Source organism: Rhipicephalus sanguineus, chromosome 8 (genome assembly GCF_013339695.2).
Source record: "Rhipicephalus sanguineus isolate Rsan-2018 chromosome 8, BIME_Rsan_1.4, whole genome shotgun sequence".
NCBI classification, from domain to species: Eukaryota; Metazoa; Arthropoda; class Arachnida; order Ixodida; family Ixodidae; genus Rhipicephalus; species Rhipicephalus sanguineus.
In genome coordinates this window covers 111,288,066-111,302,528 of record NC_051183.1, presented here as the reverse complement: position 1 = coordinate 111,302,528, position 14,463 = coordinate 111,288,066, and the positions used below count along the sequence as shown (strand labels likewise).

Here is a 14,463-nt window from a genome sequence, read left to right as displayed (position 1 = left end):
TTGTTACACCTGCCACGTCATATTAAAATTTAATAATAAAACGAAGCGAGAACGAAGCGATATTTCAGTAAGGCACCGCAAATTTCTGTGTGTGCATAAACATCCATATTTCACCCGATGCAGAACCAAATTTGTGTCTTCTTGCATCGCTGGCTCACCTCTCTTTTCAGCAGGTTTTCAGTAGGGAAGTCTCTCCAGTCAACGTGCTCTTCCAGGCAGTTTTCACCGTCAATCGGACAGGCGTACCCGTCGGCCGTTTTGCACTGTTCGAGGCAGACACAACATGCTACATGGCCGCAAGGGAGATTCGCGGTTGTCTTGCGTACGAGTCCGCATACACTGCACAGCTTATTTCTAGGAAGGGGCTTCACAAATTGAAGAGGATTCCAGTCTAAATCTTCCGTGAAGCCTACCAGCGTGTATTGTTGGTTCGCAAGCGCCATCATTCGAAGCAGCCGTCTTCTCTGACGGATGGGCTCGAACCGGAGACGTTTCACTCGCGCGAACTATGCCGCCTTATCTCGTGTTTTCGACGAGGAGTCGTCACCCTCTGAGCAATATCCGTTGCAGCTACATTGGCGAGCCGTATTTAGCCTCTTTGTCACCAGTGTCGACGACGTGTGGTGGCGTGTATGATAAAGTACAATGAACGCGACCCGAGCATGGGGCTTTCCTTCCATCATTTCTACCAGTAGACACATTACTCGCCGCGGTATTGTGGTGTTTATTTATTTTCTTTTTGAATTTATTTATAGACATTGACATAAAACAATTTACAAAAATACAATATTGGAAGAAACGCATCTGGATCCCTAGCCTAGGGCTAGTTGAGATTCATTAAAAAATAACCATGAAAAAAAGGCATGTCACATATCAATAAAGAAGCGTACATGCAAAAATATTTATACTAATAATATAGCACTTCTAAAAGTAAATATAACATTATGCATTTACAGAGGTTAGCGACTGATCATACGTATGGGCAGAAAAAAAAGGAGGAAAAGAACAGTACGTAAGATAGCGTATATAAATAGCATATCAAACATTAAAGCAATAAATGAACGTACGAAAGTAATTTGCTGATATTAGGCCACTTTGAAAACTAATTATGACATATGTATCTAGAGAGCATAACAATAACACATAAGAACGGAAAGTAGAGAAAATACATTGATATTCATACATACACATATATTTAATTGCAAGGGAGCGTATACATAAGTAAATGTAACAGCATGCAACATGATTATACATGGTAGTGAATTCAAAATGGCTGTTTCTAGCATGGCTACTTTTGGTGTCTATATGTTACTTAAGAAATATTTTTTCTGTGCAAAAGAGATATTTTTATTCTGTTTTAGTTCTCGTGGAAGCCTATTCCACACGGCGACTCCATTAGCTGTTAGTTTACCGTACACGTTTTGCTGTTTGCTGCGTGAGATAGTTCCCTTTTACTTCGCTGCGGCTTTCGTAACTAGAACATACAAAATGTGTTGAGCAAACTGGATAGTTGGTGTTAATACTAGAATGGACCATAAGTGATGTTTTATAATAAATTAGCGTGCTGAACGGCATGATATTTAGGCTTCGGAAGAGTGGCAGCGTATATGCCGTATAGTCTGAATTGGGTATAAGGCGGATCGCTTTTTTCTGAAGTTTTATTACTGGTTCTAGGTATGTGCTGTGTGTGCTGTATGTGTGACCCCAGGTAACCACATATTATTTTAAGTGGCTATGAAATACGCTAAATTATTTTTAAGGTGGGTAAGTGAAATATGTCTCGGCATTTGTACAGAAGTAAACAAGCTTTGCTGAATATTTTGCAAACTGCGTCGATGTGAGTTTTCCAGTTAAAATTTTGATCAAAGAGAACGCCTAGGTATTTTATCGAGTGTACTCGTTCTAGCGCTGAATTGTTTAGTGTAAGTGTGCATGGCTATCCCTCGAGTTCTTTGCGCGGTGAAGTAAATATGATTTACTTGGTTTTCTGAGTATTTAAAGTTAGTTTATTAGAACAGAACCACTTATATATATCGACAAGCTCTGAGTTTGCACATACAAAGGTATGGTCCAAGAAATCTTGAGCGCATATGAGAGCTGTATCGTCAGCGTACATAAATATTGAAAATTGTTTTACAACGCAAGGTAGGTCGCTGATGTACAGTGACAAAAATATTGTTCCAGGCACTGAACTTTGAGGTATACCTATTGTTATTTCAAGGAACTCGGATTGGATATCAGCTAGCTGCACTGCCTGTCTTCGATTTTCTAGATAATTTTTAAAGAACTCAAGGCACATTCCACGAAAGCCATAACATTCTAGTTTATTTAATTATGTGCTGCGGTTCACAGTATCGAAGGTTTTCTTTATATTCTCACGTGGTCGTGACGTCGATGAAGACACCAGCCGGCGTGTTCAAGATGGAACTGTTTATTTGGCGGAACTTGTGGCCGGGAAATGAAAAGTCAAACTACAGCAATACACGCTGTACACTGATAGCGGCGAACAGGGCGTCGGCCGTCGATAAACTGCTCATGGCTAGGACACGCCGTCTTTTATACATCACGCATCGAACTTTCCTGTCTTAGCACTGGTGGTTGCAGAAGCTCTGAAATAGTCTAGGCTGTTCGCGGCTTGCGCGCAATCTTAAGAAAACGGTCTACTACAATCGCGAAGCTTCTCGAACACTGCGGCATGGACAGCGTCGAGCTTTGACAACCGTCCTTGCTGGTCAAACCCGAATACATCAAAATTAAACAAGAAGTGGGCGTGCCAATATCAAGAAATATACCCACAACTGTTCTGTTGTTATTTATGTAGGAATTTATAAGTTCTGGAAGTGACAAAATAGCCGCTTCGCTTGATCTACCCTTTCTAAACCCATGTTGATAAGAATACTTTCGTGTACTAGGAAAGACATGATTCGATTGACTATTACTTTTTCGAACAAAATATTTATGGTACTTAAAATGAAGATGGGACTGTAGTTTTCTGGGATATTTTTATCATCAGCCTTGTGTATTGGGATAATCTTTAATAACTTTAGAAGGTCGGAGTATGTAGTGGTATAAAATGATAAGTGAAAGATTTTTCCTAAAGGTACACGAAGGATATCGATGCGTTCTTTTAGTGCATATGGTTCTCAGTGCTGACCCGAAGGTTGCGGGACGAACTCGTGGCCGCAGAGGCCAAATTTCGATGGTGGCAGCATGCTAGGGGCTCATGTGCATACATTTAGGTGCACGTTAAAGACCCCTAGTGGTCGTAATTTCCGGATCAGTCAGCACGACATGTTTCACAAACATATCGTGATTTTGGGACGTAGAACTCCAACAGCAACAACAACAATAATAATAATAATAATAATAATAATAATAATAATAATAATAATAATAATAATAATAATAATAATAATAATAATAATAATAACAATAATAATAAATATTATTATTATTGTTATCATCATATTTCTTAATTGTATTATTATAATATTATATTAATATTATTATTATAACAATTCTTGTTTATTTTTATTGTTCTTTTTGCGTGCGCCTGCACAAAGACCTTACGGTTGTTCCTGGGCACGTTAAACAAATGATTGATTGATTGATTGATTGATTGATTGATTGATTGATTGATTGATTGATTAATACTATTATTATTTGCGGGTACATTCTATGTGCTACGTGGCTTACTTTTGCTTTTTTTGTTTCGCTTCCCATTCTATCAACATAATCTAATAAATATTCTTTTTGGATATTTTGATTTGGTTTTATTCCGTAAAAACAGAAGTAATCAATATTCTCTTTTGTTGCACCAACATTTCGTTTAGTTACTCGTGATAACTATGATTCATTCTTGATAAGAATGATTCAAGCACAATACAGGCGGCACCCCTAGTAGCTATTACAAATAAGCATGAACTATCGTCAAGTTGAATGTTATAGTAAGACAATAGAAAGTTCAGTGTCTACATACATATTAGGTTGGGGGTTTTACGTCCCAAAGCCACGATATGACTATGACAGAGGCAGGCCCGAAGCCAGGAATTTTTTTCGGGGGGGGGGGGTCACTTGCTGAAAGCCTTGACTGCTTGAGAAAAACGCCTGTTATCATTACTTATTTTCGGTAAAACACCATGTATCATACAAATTTCGGAGCCCCCCCCCCCCCCCCCCCCGCGGCTACGGGCCTGGACAGAGGCCGTAGTGGAGGGCTCCGAAATTTTCGACCGTCCGAGGTTATTTAACGTGCTCCTAAATGTACGCACACCCGCCTCTAGCATTTTGTGTCCATCCAAATTCGGCCGCCGCAGCCCGTATTTGATCCCGCGACCTTCCAGTCCCCAGTCAAGCACCGTGAAAAAATCAGTGCCCAGGAAAAATAACCAAAAACGGCTCGTTAGGACGTTCGTGAGAGAAACAGTGTATTTGGTAGTATACTGATTCTCGAAGCCCCGTCCTAACATCGTTAGGCCGTTTCCTTATAATTTCTATTATTATAATGGAACCTCAATTTCACTATTTTACAAAGCCGCAAGGAATGTTTGTTACTGTATACATCAGGGATGTCCAGACGAGTTTAAATTTATCCTGAACATCGCCTTGACATAACTGTAAACTAAATTGGAATGTAGCTATGTCAACATCAGAAATGACGCGGATGGTTAAAAACTAGAATAAAGCATACAACTCATTTTTGTTGCACGTTAGATAATACATGTTGCAGTAAACAGGCGTGAAAAAACAATGCAGAGACATAGGTTATGTGTTGGTTGCAAATAAGAACAGGAATCGCAGTGTTCTCCTGCTTAGCACCCCTTTATGCCAACCGGTACTCAGTCAAGCAAGGTAGAGACTTGCATCCGCTCCTCAATAAGGATTAAGGTGTTGCAATTCTTACATATATTCCTTTTTTTTTGCTGGCCGCCTTGGTAAGCTAGCAGATAAGCTTACGAGGTGCCCATTTCGGTGATACGGGTTCGTTTACAGACCACGGCGGCTGCGCTCCAATAGGCGCGGGATGCAAAAACACCCATGTACTTCAAGTGCACATTTAGTAACCTTTAGTCGTCCAATTTAGTTGGTAGTCATTCTTTAAAGAGAGGGCATCCAAACACAGACACAAGAAAGAAGTCAGGACACCACAAACGCCGACTAACAACTGAAGAGACGCACAACGGCGGAAAAGAAAGAAGGCACAAAAACTTATCTGCGCATGTCCATGCAATAGGCGAAACTATCAATCCGGCACGCGTGGGGGTCTACGCGGAAGACAACTGTTAAGACATTTGCTTTTATCTTTATGCAAGTTAAACGACGGTTGGCTCACGCATGCGCTACCACTATTCTCGATGTGCCATGCTTCAATCATCAGGCGCGTTTCTTCGTTACTGTGGCGGTACAACATTGCGCACTCACTGAATTTTGGGGTGCACCTACACTCTCGAAAATGTAAGGATAGATTAGAAGGTGAAACTCCGCTCAGCGATTTCTTATGTCCCAATAATCTGTGGTTAATGCAGCGGCGCGTCTGTGCTACAGAGAAGCGCCCGCAGCTGAAAGGGACCTTATACGCCACACTTGTACGGCAATCAGTAAATTTGTTGGTGTGTTTTACGATACAAATATCGGTCCGCTTTTTATTGCGATAGCAATTATATGGACAGTCTCGGCTGGTTTTTGCCCGTCCCCGTCGCCGTCATTCACCGTATATGTATAAGTATGTATTATATATATATATATATATATATATATATGAAAGTGCCACAGAAAAATAATCTAGAAAAATGCTTCCGAAGCGCGGAATCGAACCAGGGACCTCCCGCTCCGCAGCCCGTGGAGCTAGCCACTACGCCACGAAACGCCGATCATTTGGAAGCTAACGGCGGGCTTTATATAAAGACCCTTTACCACTGGCCGGACTCAGAGACGGCAGGCGCTTCTAAGCGTTTCTTCAATGCCACCGAGATGGCGCGATGAGCGCAAAACGAAGGTCTTTCGCTCGCTGCAGCGGCCGCGTTTGCGAAAGGAGCGCGCTGTTCAAAGAGAAAGTAACAACTGCGACATTTAGTTCGCGCTCGTCCTGTGTGTACCTGTTCGTTCGTTTTAGCAGTGCGCTGTTCGTTCGTTTTAGCAGTGCGATGTTTTAGCAGTGCGCTTCAAGTACCGAGCAGATATCGAGCTGTGAGCTTCAAGTTCGCGCTCGTCCTGTGTGCATTCTTTTCGTGCGTCATTTGGGCTCGAGCGACGCGCTGGCAATTTCGAGCTGCTTTCTGTTCTTCGCGTTAGATTCCAATTCGCCGTTGCGACGAAACTGTGACTTTTTGTCTTTTACTCGCTCATTCTTCCTCAGCACAGCGGCACAAATCTTACCTAGCTCATTGGCAGCCGTGAAAACAACATTAACGCCGTACCTACTTCCTATTTTTTTTAGCCTGTGATATACGCAACAAATGTACGGTATACCTACGGCACGTTTCTTCCTATCGCCTTCTGCAACCATGCTCGGACTTAACATGATGGACTTCTTTAAACGTTCAGCGACAGTGGCTACGTAGACCCCCCACGCGTGCCGGATTGATAGGTTATCCTATTGCATGGGCATGCGCAGATACGTTTACGTGCCTTCTTTCTTTTCCGCCGTTGTGCGTCTCTTCATATGCTAGTCGGCGTCTGTGGTATCCTGACTTCTTTGTTGTGTCCGTGTTTGCGCGCCCTGACATTTTAGAATGAATACTTACCAAGTAGCTGGGCTCTATGTTATTCTCAGCCTAATTGGGAGTCCAACACTATGGTGCAGCTCATGTGGTTCTCACGTGTAAGACACCATTATTACATTATAACTAGTGGTAAAGCCTTCAGTGGCCATGTCGACTTTCGTGTCTGCGAGTCTAATATGAAACTCTGCTAGACAGCTACGTCTCACAAGGCTCCGATCAAAAGTCCACGGGACCTGCTCTGAGTGTCGGCGTCACTGGCGCCAAAGTAGGGACTTTATGAAAGGCATAACATGATGTCGTCACCACAGTCCATCGTCGATTGGTCAAAGAGGGAGGATCGCAGAAGGCATGCAAAACTACATTAGGTGCAGAAAGCTTTCCGGGGAAGGGGAATGGGGGGGGCGGATTAAGAACAATCGACTACGATGAAAAAGAAGAAGCAATCGATTAGTTTCGCCTTCAAATATTCTTATGTGAGTGCAGAAGGTACCGCGTGATCTAAATGTAAGTTAGACAACTATGGCACTGAACGTTGTTTAATACCAATATTTTTTGGAGCTTTACGCCGCAGCTCCTGTAAAGGTTATGCGCCTACCTGTCTCTTTTTTGTGTGTCGTGTCTACTTCTCGTATGTAACGCGATAATACAAGCTAAGTTCATGGTACAAATGATTTTTCAGCAACCATCCAAGCAACAGCCGCCCTCATTACAGCTATACTGCACTGATTATAGTTTCTGTTGCGAGATGAAAATATTTCCAAATGTAAAATAAATTTTGCGTTCGTACCTTAGAAATTCGGATTAATCGGCACTTGCCGGTCCCATCGCATGTCCCGTTATCTACGCTGTTCGGTACATATATATTATCGGCAGACGCTGCAAGGTGCACCAGGTTGGGGAGTGACATAAACAAGGTCAACGGTGTATGATTTCTTTCATATAATTTGCGGCGAGGTGAGTGGCGGGCATGGGCTCTTGGGGTGTTAAGGAAGCGGCCGCAATGCCATAGCAAAATGCTCACTCGATACCTCGGTTTACGGGCAGCACTGATGCTGTTTACAATGAAGGGCGAGAAAGCGATCGGATGCAACTTCGCCGACCTGACTTTTGTGTTCAAGCACTTTGCTATTGCTACTCTGCTCAACATATTTCATTTCATGCGTTAAGGGTATGCGAGAAATGAGCGAAGTCTGGGGCTCTGCGAAGTTATTGTTGCGCTTCACTTGGCATCTCAAAACAAACTGCTTCTAGCCTTGCTATTCCGCGTAAAATGATTGGTTTATTGGAGGCTGACAAACACAAAAAAGAGCCGAGTCACCTCGCCACACAATTCTGCATAGCACGCGCGATAACCAGAGGACGTATGTTATCACTGCTGCTGTGTTGCTCTCACAGTCACTGCCTTCTTGCGCAAGTTCACTGATGGCTACGTTTGAAACTCGCCTCATTATTTCGTCTGCAACAGACACCAGAACTTCGCTAGGATAACGTTCATCATGCAGACGCATGTGCACTTGTCAAAACGCTTCGTCGATGCAATGCGGGCAGGATTTATTAAGTGGAATAGTGAAACGTGATCCTGTAAGTGATATTTATAGGCATTTGTAATTGGCTCCTTGAAATAACGAAAACGGTGTAACTGCTGTGGCACTAAAGCATGTCATGCTCCTACGACTGATAAAGGTGAGTTAATAAAAAAAAATATTAATACTTGGTTCTTTGGGTGCTTTGGAGGTTGCATGTAGTGGACACAAACACTCGCGTGTAACCGCAAAACGGAGCAATATTCATCGCGCTACTGAGCTCTAGGAGACGGGTTCGATTCAGGCCCTTGGTAGATTTCGATAGGTGCGAAACGCAAGAACACTCGTGCACATAGGTTTAGGTGCGCGTTAAGCAACCATATCTCGCTGAACCGAAATGAATTCGGCTTCACCGTATCAAGTTGGGTTGTTGTGAACAACCTCAAGGAAACGGCTCATGAGCCAGAGCGAGAATTCACGCGCGGCGACGATCAATCAGCCACCGACGAGCTGGGCCCAGACATACAGTTTAACGACCATTACTTACCTTCCACGAAATTACATCTCCCTATCGTAACGACAGAAGCCAATACCCGTTACCACAAACAAAGCTCGTACCCGCGCAAGCGGGAGCCTTTCGCATGCTACAAACGAGATCGTACCCATCATGGGACCGACTCAGCCATTACAACTCAGACACCACTTCACAATGTCCAGATTCCACAGAACTTTATTGTTCTCTCTCGCACATGCTCTGGCAATGTCCCGCGTTACCTTAGGGACCTCTCACCAGTGATTCCGACCAGTGAGCTCCGAGCTCCACTACCAACTCAAGGCAGTCGAGAGAGTACAAGAAGCGGCGGAACGCCATCACGTTCCCTCCCTGACTAGGGCGTCACCTACGGTAGCGCGTGCTACGGTGCCCTCGTGGATCCCCCGGCGGCTTAAACTCCTCAGGATCTTTCAATAACGTTCTTGACTGACTGGCTGGCTGCCCCAAGTCAGCCCGGCTCTTCAGGGCGGCTGGAGAACTCATTATTTTTAATCATTGGAACACTATATGGATAAGACTGAAGACAAAAACGCAGGTATATAAGACAGGTTTGGAATATAAAAAGCGGCACCGCTTTATTACCAGCCTCGCTCTCGTTTCCCTATAGTTACCAGGATCCCTTCTTGTATCCACTAGGGCAGCTGCCGTGTTCGCCGGCATACCACTGTGATTGCGCACCGCACTTAGCGCAATACATTTGTCTGTGTATATTTGTGCGCCTGTTTAAGAACCGCACTCAAGCTGTAACGAGCAGCCATCCCGTACTCCTCGTACCTGCGTCTCATACAGGACATCTGCTGATTGGAACGCTAGCCTGGCTAATTTGACCTGCTTCAAGTTCAGGAAGGAGATTTACGTTGTAAAGGGAAGCCATATTATGCTTCGATCCCACTGCAGCCATTTTCCATTACTTATCTTCTTGCGTATTTCACTCACCTTGTAGTGTTATCCCTCACAGCGGTGTACCTGCTAGGTTGTAATAAACTGGATGGCATAAAAAGCGTAGTCTTTGTGCTGGACACACAGATAAAACTGGGCCCTAGATTATACATTCGCGATTTAAAATCAGCTGCTACAGCATATACTTCTACACTATACCTGATAATTCTACGTTCAAACTATCTGCTTTCGATAGCGTAAATATGCCACCGATTTATTAACACCGCTTCACGTGGGCCTCAATAAGAGCCAAACGTATGTATTATAAGATTCCATGGTAAGCTGTTGTCTCTTCCACAACCGAGGTATTATTCGTTAGAATGAATTGGAGGCACACATAGGGCTATATTTCGGTGTATTCGTCGCCTATAAACATACACGGACACTTCAATAGCTCTGATTAATGTTGAAAAATTACAGGATTCCTAAAAACAACGTTAAATAAAATCGTTTTTTTTCTTTGTTCACAGCAAAATGCGTACCTAAATTCGAACCAAATACGTGACAGATTCGCAGTATCAGGTATTTCGGTACCGACATACGGGGTACTGAGAGATAATCAGTTTGAAATGTGGTCGCGAATGATTCGTTGCCGTGTTCAGTCTCCTAACTGCATGCTATCTGATGGATGTCGACCTGTGCTTCTTTGACCACGTGCAGCTCATGCACATTCATTTAACAGCAAATCATGGACTCACTTCTAGTGAGAATTAAATAATCTCGAGCGCTACGCGTAGCATGTTATGGCCCACATCGCCGCAATTAATTAATAAAAAACTCTAATAAAGGAAGCAACACACTTACTTGATTCTGCTGGCTTCTAAGAGTCATTAAAGTGATGGTGCATCTTAATGGTTGTTGCATTTTTCTTCTTCTTTGGTTCGGTGTAAAACAGTAAACCTGATTTTATGCCCAAATGGCCACCGAATCACTTCATCGTAGTCACTTCTGTGCATGTCGAGCGTAAAATCAAGAGATGTAGATTCGCCTCTTTTTTTTCAGTTGAACACCAGGTGTTATGTTGCAATCGCGAAGGTAAACCTGCCCGTGGACATATTCGCTCTTGCCGCCTTTCGTCGCCTTCGCTTCAAGTGACTATATTCCCCGGAATGACAAAGTCGCAACGCATTTCATTTTTTTCCGCTTGTGCCAGTGATTTCTTGTGCATCTCTAGCATCGTCTTCGCACTCGCTCATCCGTCGTTTAGCGTGATTTCGATAGCAGCCTGAACTCGCTGAAATTCTTCGACACTTTGATTTTTTAGGTCAGCTATGTTAGCCTTAAGAGCTCCATAAATTGTACTGATGCGATCCAAAACGCATTGTGTCATTTGTACTGCACGCGCACTTTCTTAATGCACTGATTCCTTGAAAGAGATCATACTTTGGCAATCCTCAGTTAGGCTCTCATTAAGCGCGCCGTTGTCTCTGAGTGCCAACTGTAGAAGTGCCTTCATTTTACCGGCCTCCGGGTCTACTCTCCCGACACTTTTGAACATATCTGTCTCTACAGTGTCGCGTAAGTTTTCCACGAACAGCAACCATAACTCAGACGATAGAGCAATCCGTCTTCAGTCACGTCAGCGCTCTCAAAGCCAGAAATACGCAGCGATTTCACGAACTTACAGCACCGTACATCACTCAGATGGAATCAATCATAGCAAAATACAATCGTCAGATAAGTCAACTCAACGAAAGCAAGCATGCCAAGATCGTCAAGCAGCTGTCAGGGCGACGCGACATGCCAGCTACAACCCTACACACCAATATAGACAGCGACGATGCCTCCACCACGCAACATGATGGCTAGCCGCGGTGTACAGTTTACAGTAATACAGTCGAACTGTCGCAGTTTTCGGCGTAAAGCAGCGTCGCTGCATCAATATATCAAAACCTTAGAGTCGACACCAGAAGTAATAGCTTTACAAGACGTCGGGCAACACGCAGCTAAACTATCCACTTACACGTCCTACGCTAGTGCCGATGGCATATCGGCAGTTACGTTCGTAAATAACCATTATGCTGCTCTCCAGCACGACCTCGACATGAGGGCTGCTAGCTTACAATATGTATTCATTCAATTTTTGACGCGCAACAAATCCCATCATTCAATATACGTTCTAAATATATACAGTCGTCCAGCGGACCGGCACCATACGTTTACTGAGGTCATCCGCAAGGCTAAAGCCATGGCAGTACGGGCTCCCCTGCTAGTGGTGGGCGACTTTAACGCCAAACATGCAGATTGGGGTTACGCCATCGAGGACGCCAAAGGGGGCAAGCTACATAACCTAATGACCATAGAAGGGCTCACGCTGCTCACGGACGCGGACTATCCCACTCGGATTGGCAACAGCGTATCGCGAGACACATGTCCAGACCTTACCATGACTCTCAATGCACCGCATCCAAAATGACTAAACTCCCAAGAAGCGCTGGGCAGCGACCATTACCTCATCCATACCACCATAACATATGGGTTTCATAAAGTACGCAATAAATCAGTCCAACTGGTGCATTGGCAAGCCTTTCGCAAGACAGAAAACATTCCGTTTCACCAGCCGCCCAATTCTTATGACGAATGGGCGCGAACACTTATGCAGCTCAAGCTGGAAGTGACCAAATCAATCAAAACCGACCGGGACACCCCAGCAGTAGATCAGCACCTGTTGCATCTCTGGTACGCAAGACGGTAACTGACCAGACGATGGAAGCGCCAGAGGCTTAACCGCAAGCTCAGACTTCGCATCACGCAGCTCACGGCACAAGCAGAAGAATATGCTACCAAACTTGCGAAAGAAAATTGGTTCGCCATGTGTGACGCACTTACGGGCACATTACACACTAAATCAGCCTGGCATTTACTCAGGTATCTCATAGACCCGGACCAATCGCGTGGAGCCGCCCGTCGAAACCTTCAGCGGGCAATCCATGCTTATGCAGGAGACACTGCTCAAATCTTTCGGAATCTGGAGGACAAATACATCAATACCTCTGTGAGCGCTGACCACGTCCCCGATTACAGCGGACTCCCAAATCTGGAAATGGACCGAGACTTCACGGCTGCGGAAATTAGAGCGGCAATTGATATGATGCGTCGTGGAACGGCTCCAGGTCCAGATCAAATTACTACCACCCTTATGGCCAACTTAAGTGACGACAAGCTCAATATTTTTACTGATCTGATTAATAAGTATTGGGTAGATGGTATCCTTCCTCAGGAATGGAAATCGGCCGAGATTACCTTTATTCCCAAACCCGGAAAGCCAATGAATATTGACAACCTTCGTCCCATTTCCTTGACCTCTTGTGCAGGCAAGGTAATAGAGAAGGCACTCCACATTAGGCTCACTGCATACATGGAAGCTAATGACCTCTTCCCGAATGCAATGTTTGGCTTTAGAGCGCATTTATCGGCACAAGATGTTCTATTTCAACTAAAGCACGACATAATTGATCGCCCCAGTGGAGCCACGCAACAGGAGCGTGCCATTCTGGCCATTTACTTTGAAAAAGCCTTTGACAATATCCGGCACTCGGCTATCCTGGCCAACCTGGCTAGAATAGGCAGCGGTGAACGTACATACAATTACGTGCGCAACTTCCTGCACAACCGTCACCTGATCATACGACTAGGCGACGCTAAATCAGCCCCCATCACAATGCGAGACTCTGGAACACCGCAAGGGGCAGTAATCTCGCCACTGTTATTTATTATAGCATCACTGGATCTTCCTAGGGCACTCAACGAGATACCCGGAATCAAGCACGCAATATACGCTGATGACGTTACTATATGGACCAACACCGGCAGCATGGGACAAATGGAAGACGCGCTTCAACGGGCTGCGGATACTGTGGAACGCATCGGTCGGACATGTGGACTTCGATGCTCCCCCACTAAATCAGAATTGCTGGTATTTAGGCAACGTGGCAACCACATTCCTTTGAATGTACAACTTGCTCAATCGCCGGTCAAGGAAGTGGAAACCATCCGCGTCCTCGGAGCACACATTAATAATCAGGGCAACAAGGCAGCAATTCAAAGACTCCGTACTACCTGTACCAATATCTCCCGAATGATATCTAGAATTGCCAATCGACACCGTTGCATGAAGGAAGCGGACATACTGCGTCTTGTACAGGTCTTTGTGATCAGTCGTGTCACCTATAGCTTCCCGTACCTGCGCATCCTTAAAAAAGATGAACTCAACTTAGACCGCCTCCTATCGAACGTCATATGGGAAAGCTCTTAATCTACCACCGTGGGCCATGAATGACCGACTGCTTGCGATGGGCATCTATAATACAGCCTCAGAGCTCTTCGAAGCACATCGCACTAACCAAGTTATACGACTCGCTCGTACGAAAGCGGGTCGCGCCACGCTAGACGCCATCGGCATCAATCCACCAATTCAGGTCGCCCATAAACTGTCACTACCACCAGAATGGCAGAAGGAAGTTCGTATTAGCCCTTTGCCACGTAATATGCACCCCGTCCACCACGAAAACAGGCGAGCTGCCAGAGCCAAAATATACAACAAATATTCGGATTGTGAAGATGCCTTCTTTGTAGATGCCACCCGACCCCTGCACAACCGCACCACGGCAGCCGTGGTAAACAGGGGACAGGTCGTGGACTGCGTCTCGGCTACCGGAATCGACATTACAGCCATGGAAGAAGCCGGTATAGCCTTAGCCATGCGTAATACAAAAGCCACCTTTGT

General features: G+C 44.6%; 1 protein-coding gene across 1 annotated transcript in view; it reads right to left on the bottom strand.

The window, feature by feature from the left end:
* LOC119402311 (TNF receptor-associated factor 6-like) overlaps positions 1-468 on the bottom strand; it is a 53,271-nt gene extending 52,803 nt beyond the window's left edge. Inside the window, exon 1 of the mRNA XM_049418588.1 lies at positions 159-468. Within this exon, the coding sequence (XP_049274545.1) occupies positions 159-446 (288 nt within the window). The 5' untranslated portion in view covers positions 447-468. The remainder of the gene's footprint in view (positions 1-158) is intronic.
* Positions 469-14,463: the final 13,995 nt, after the last annotated feature.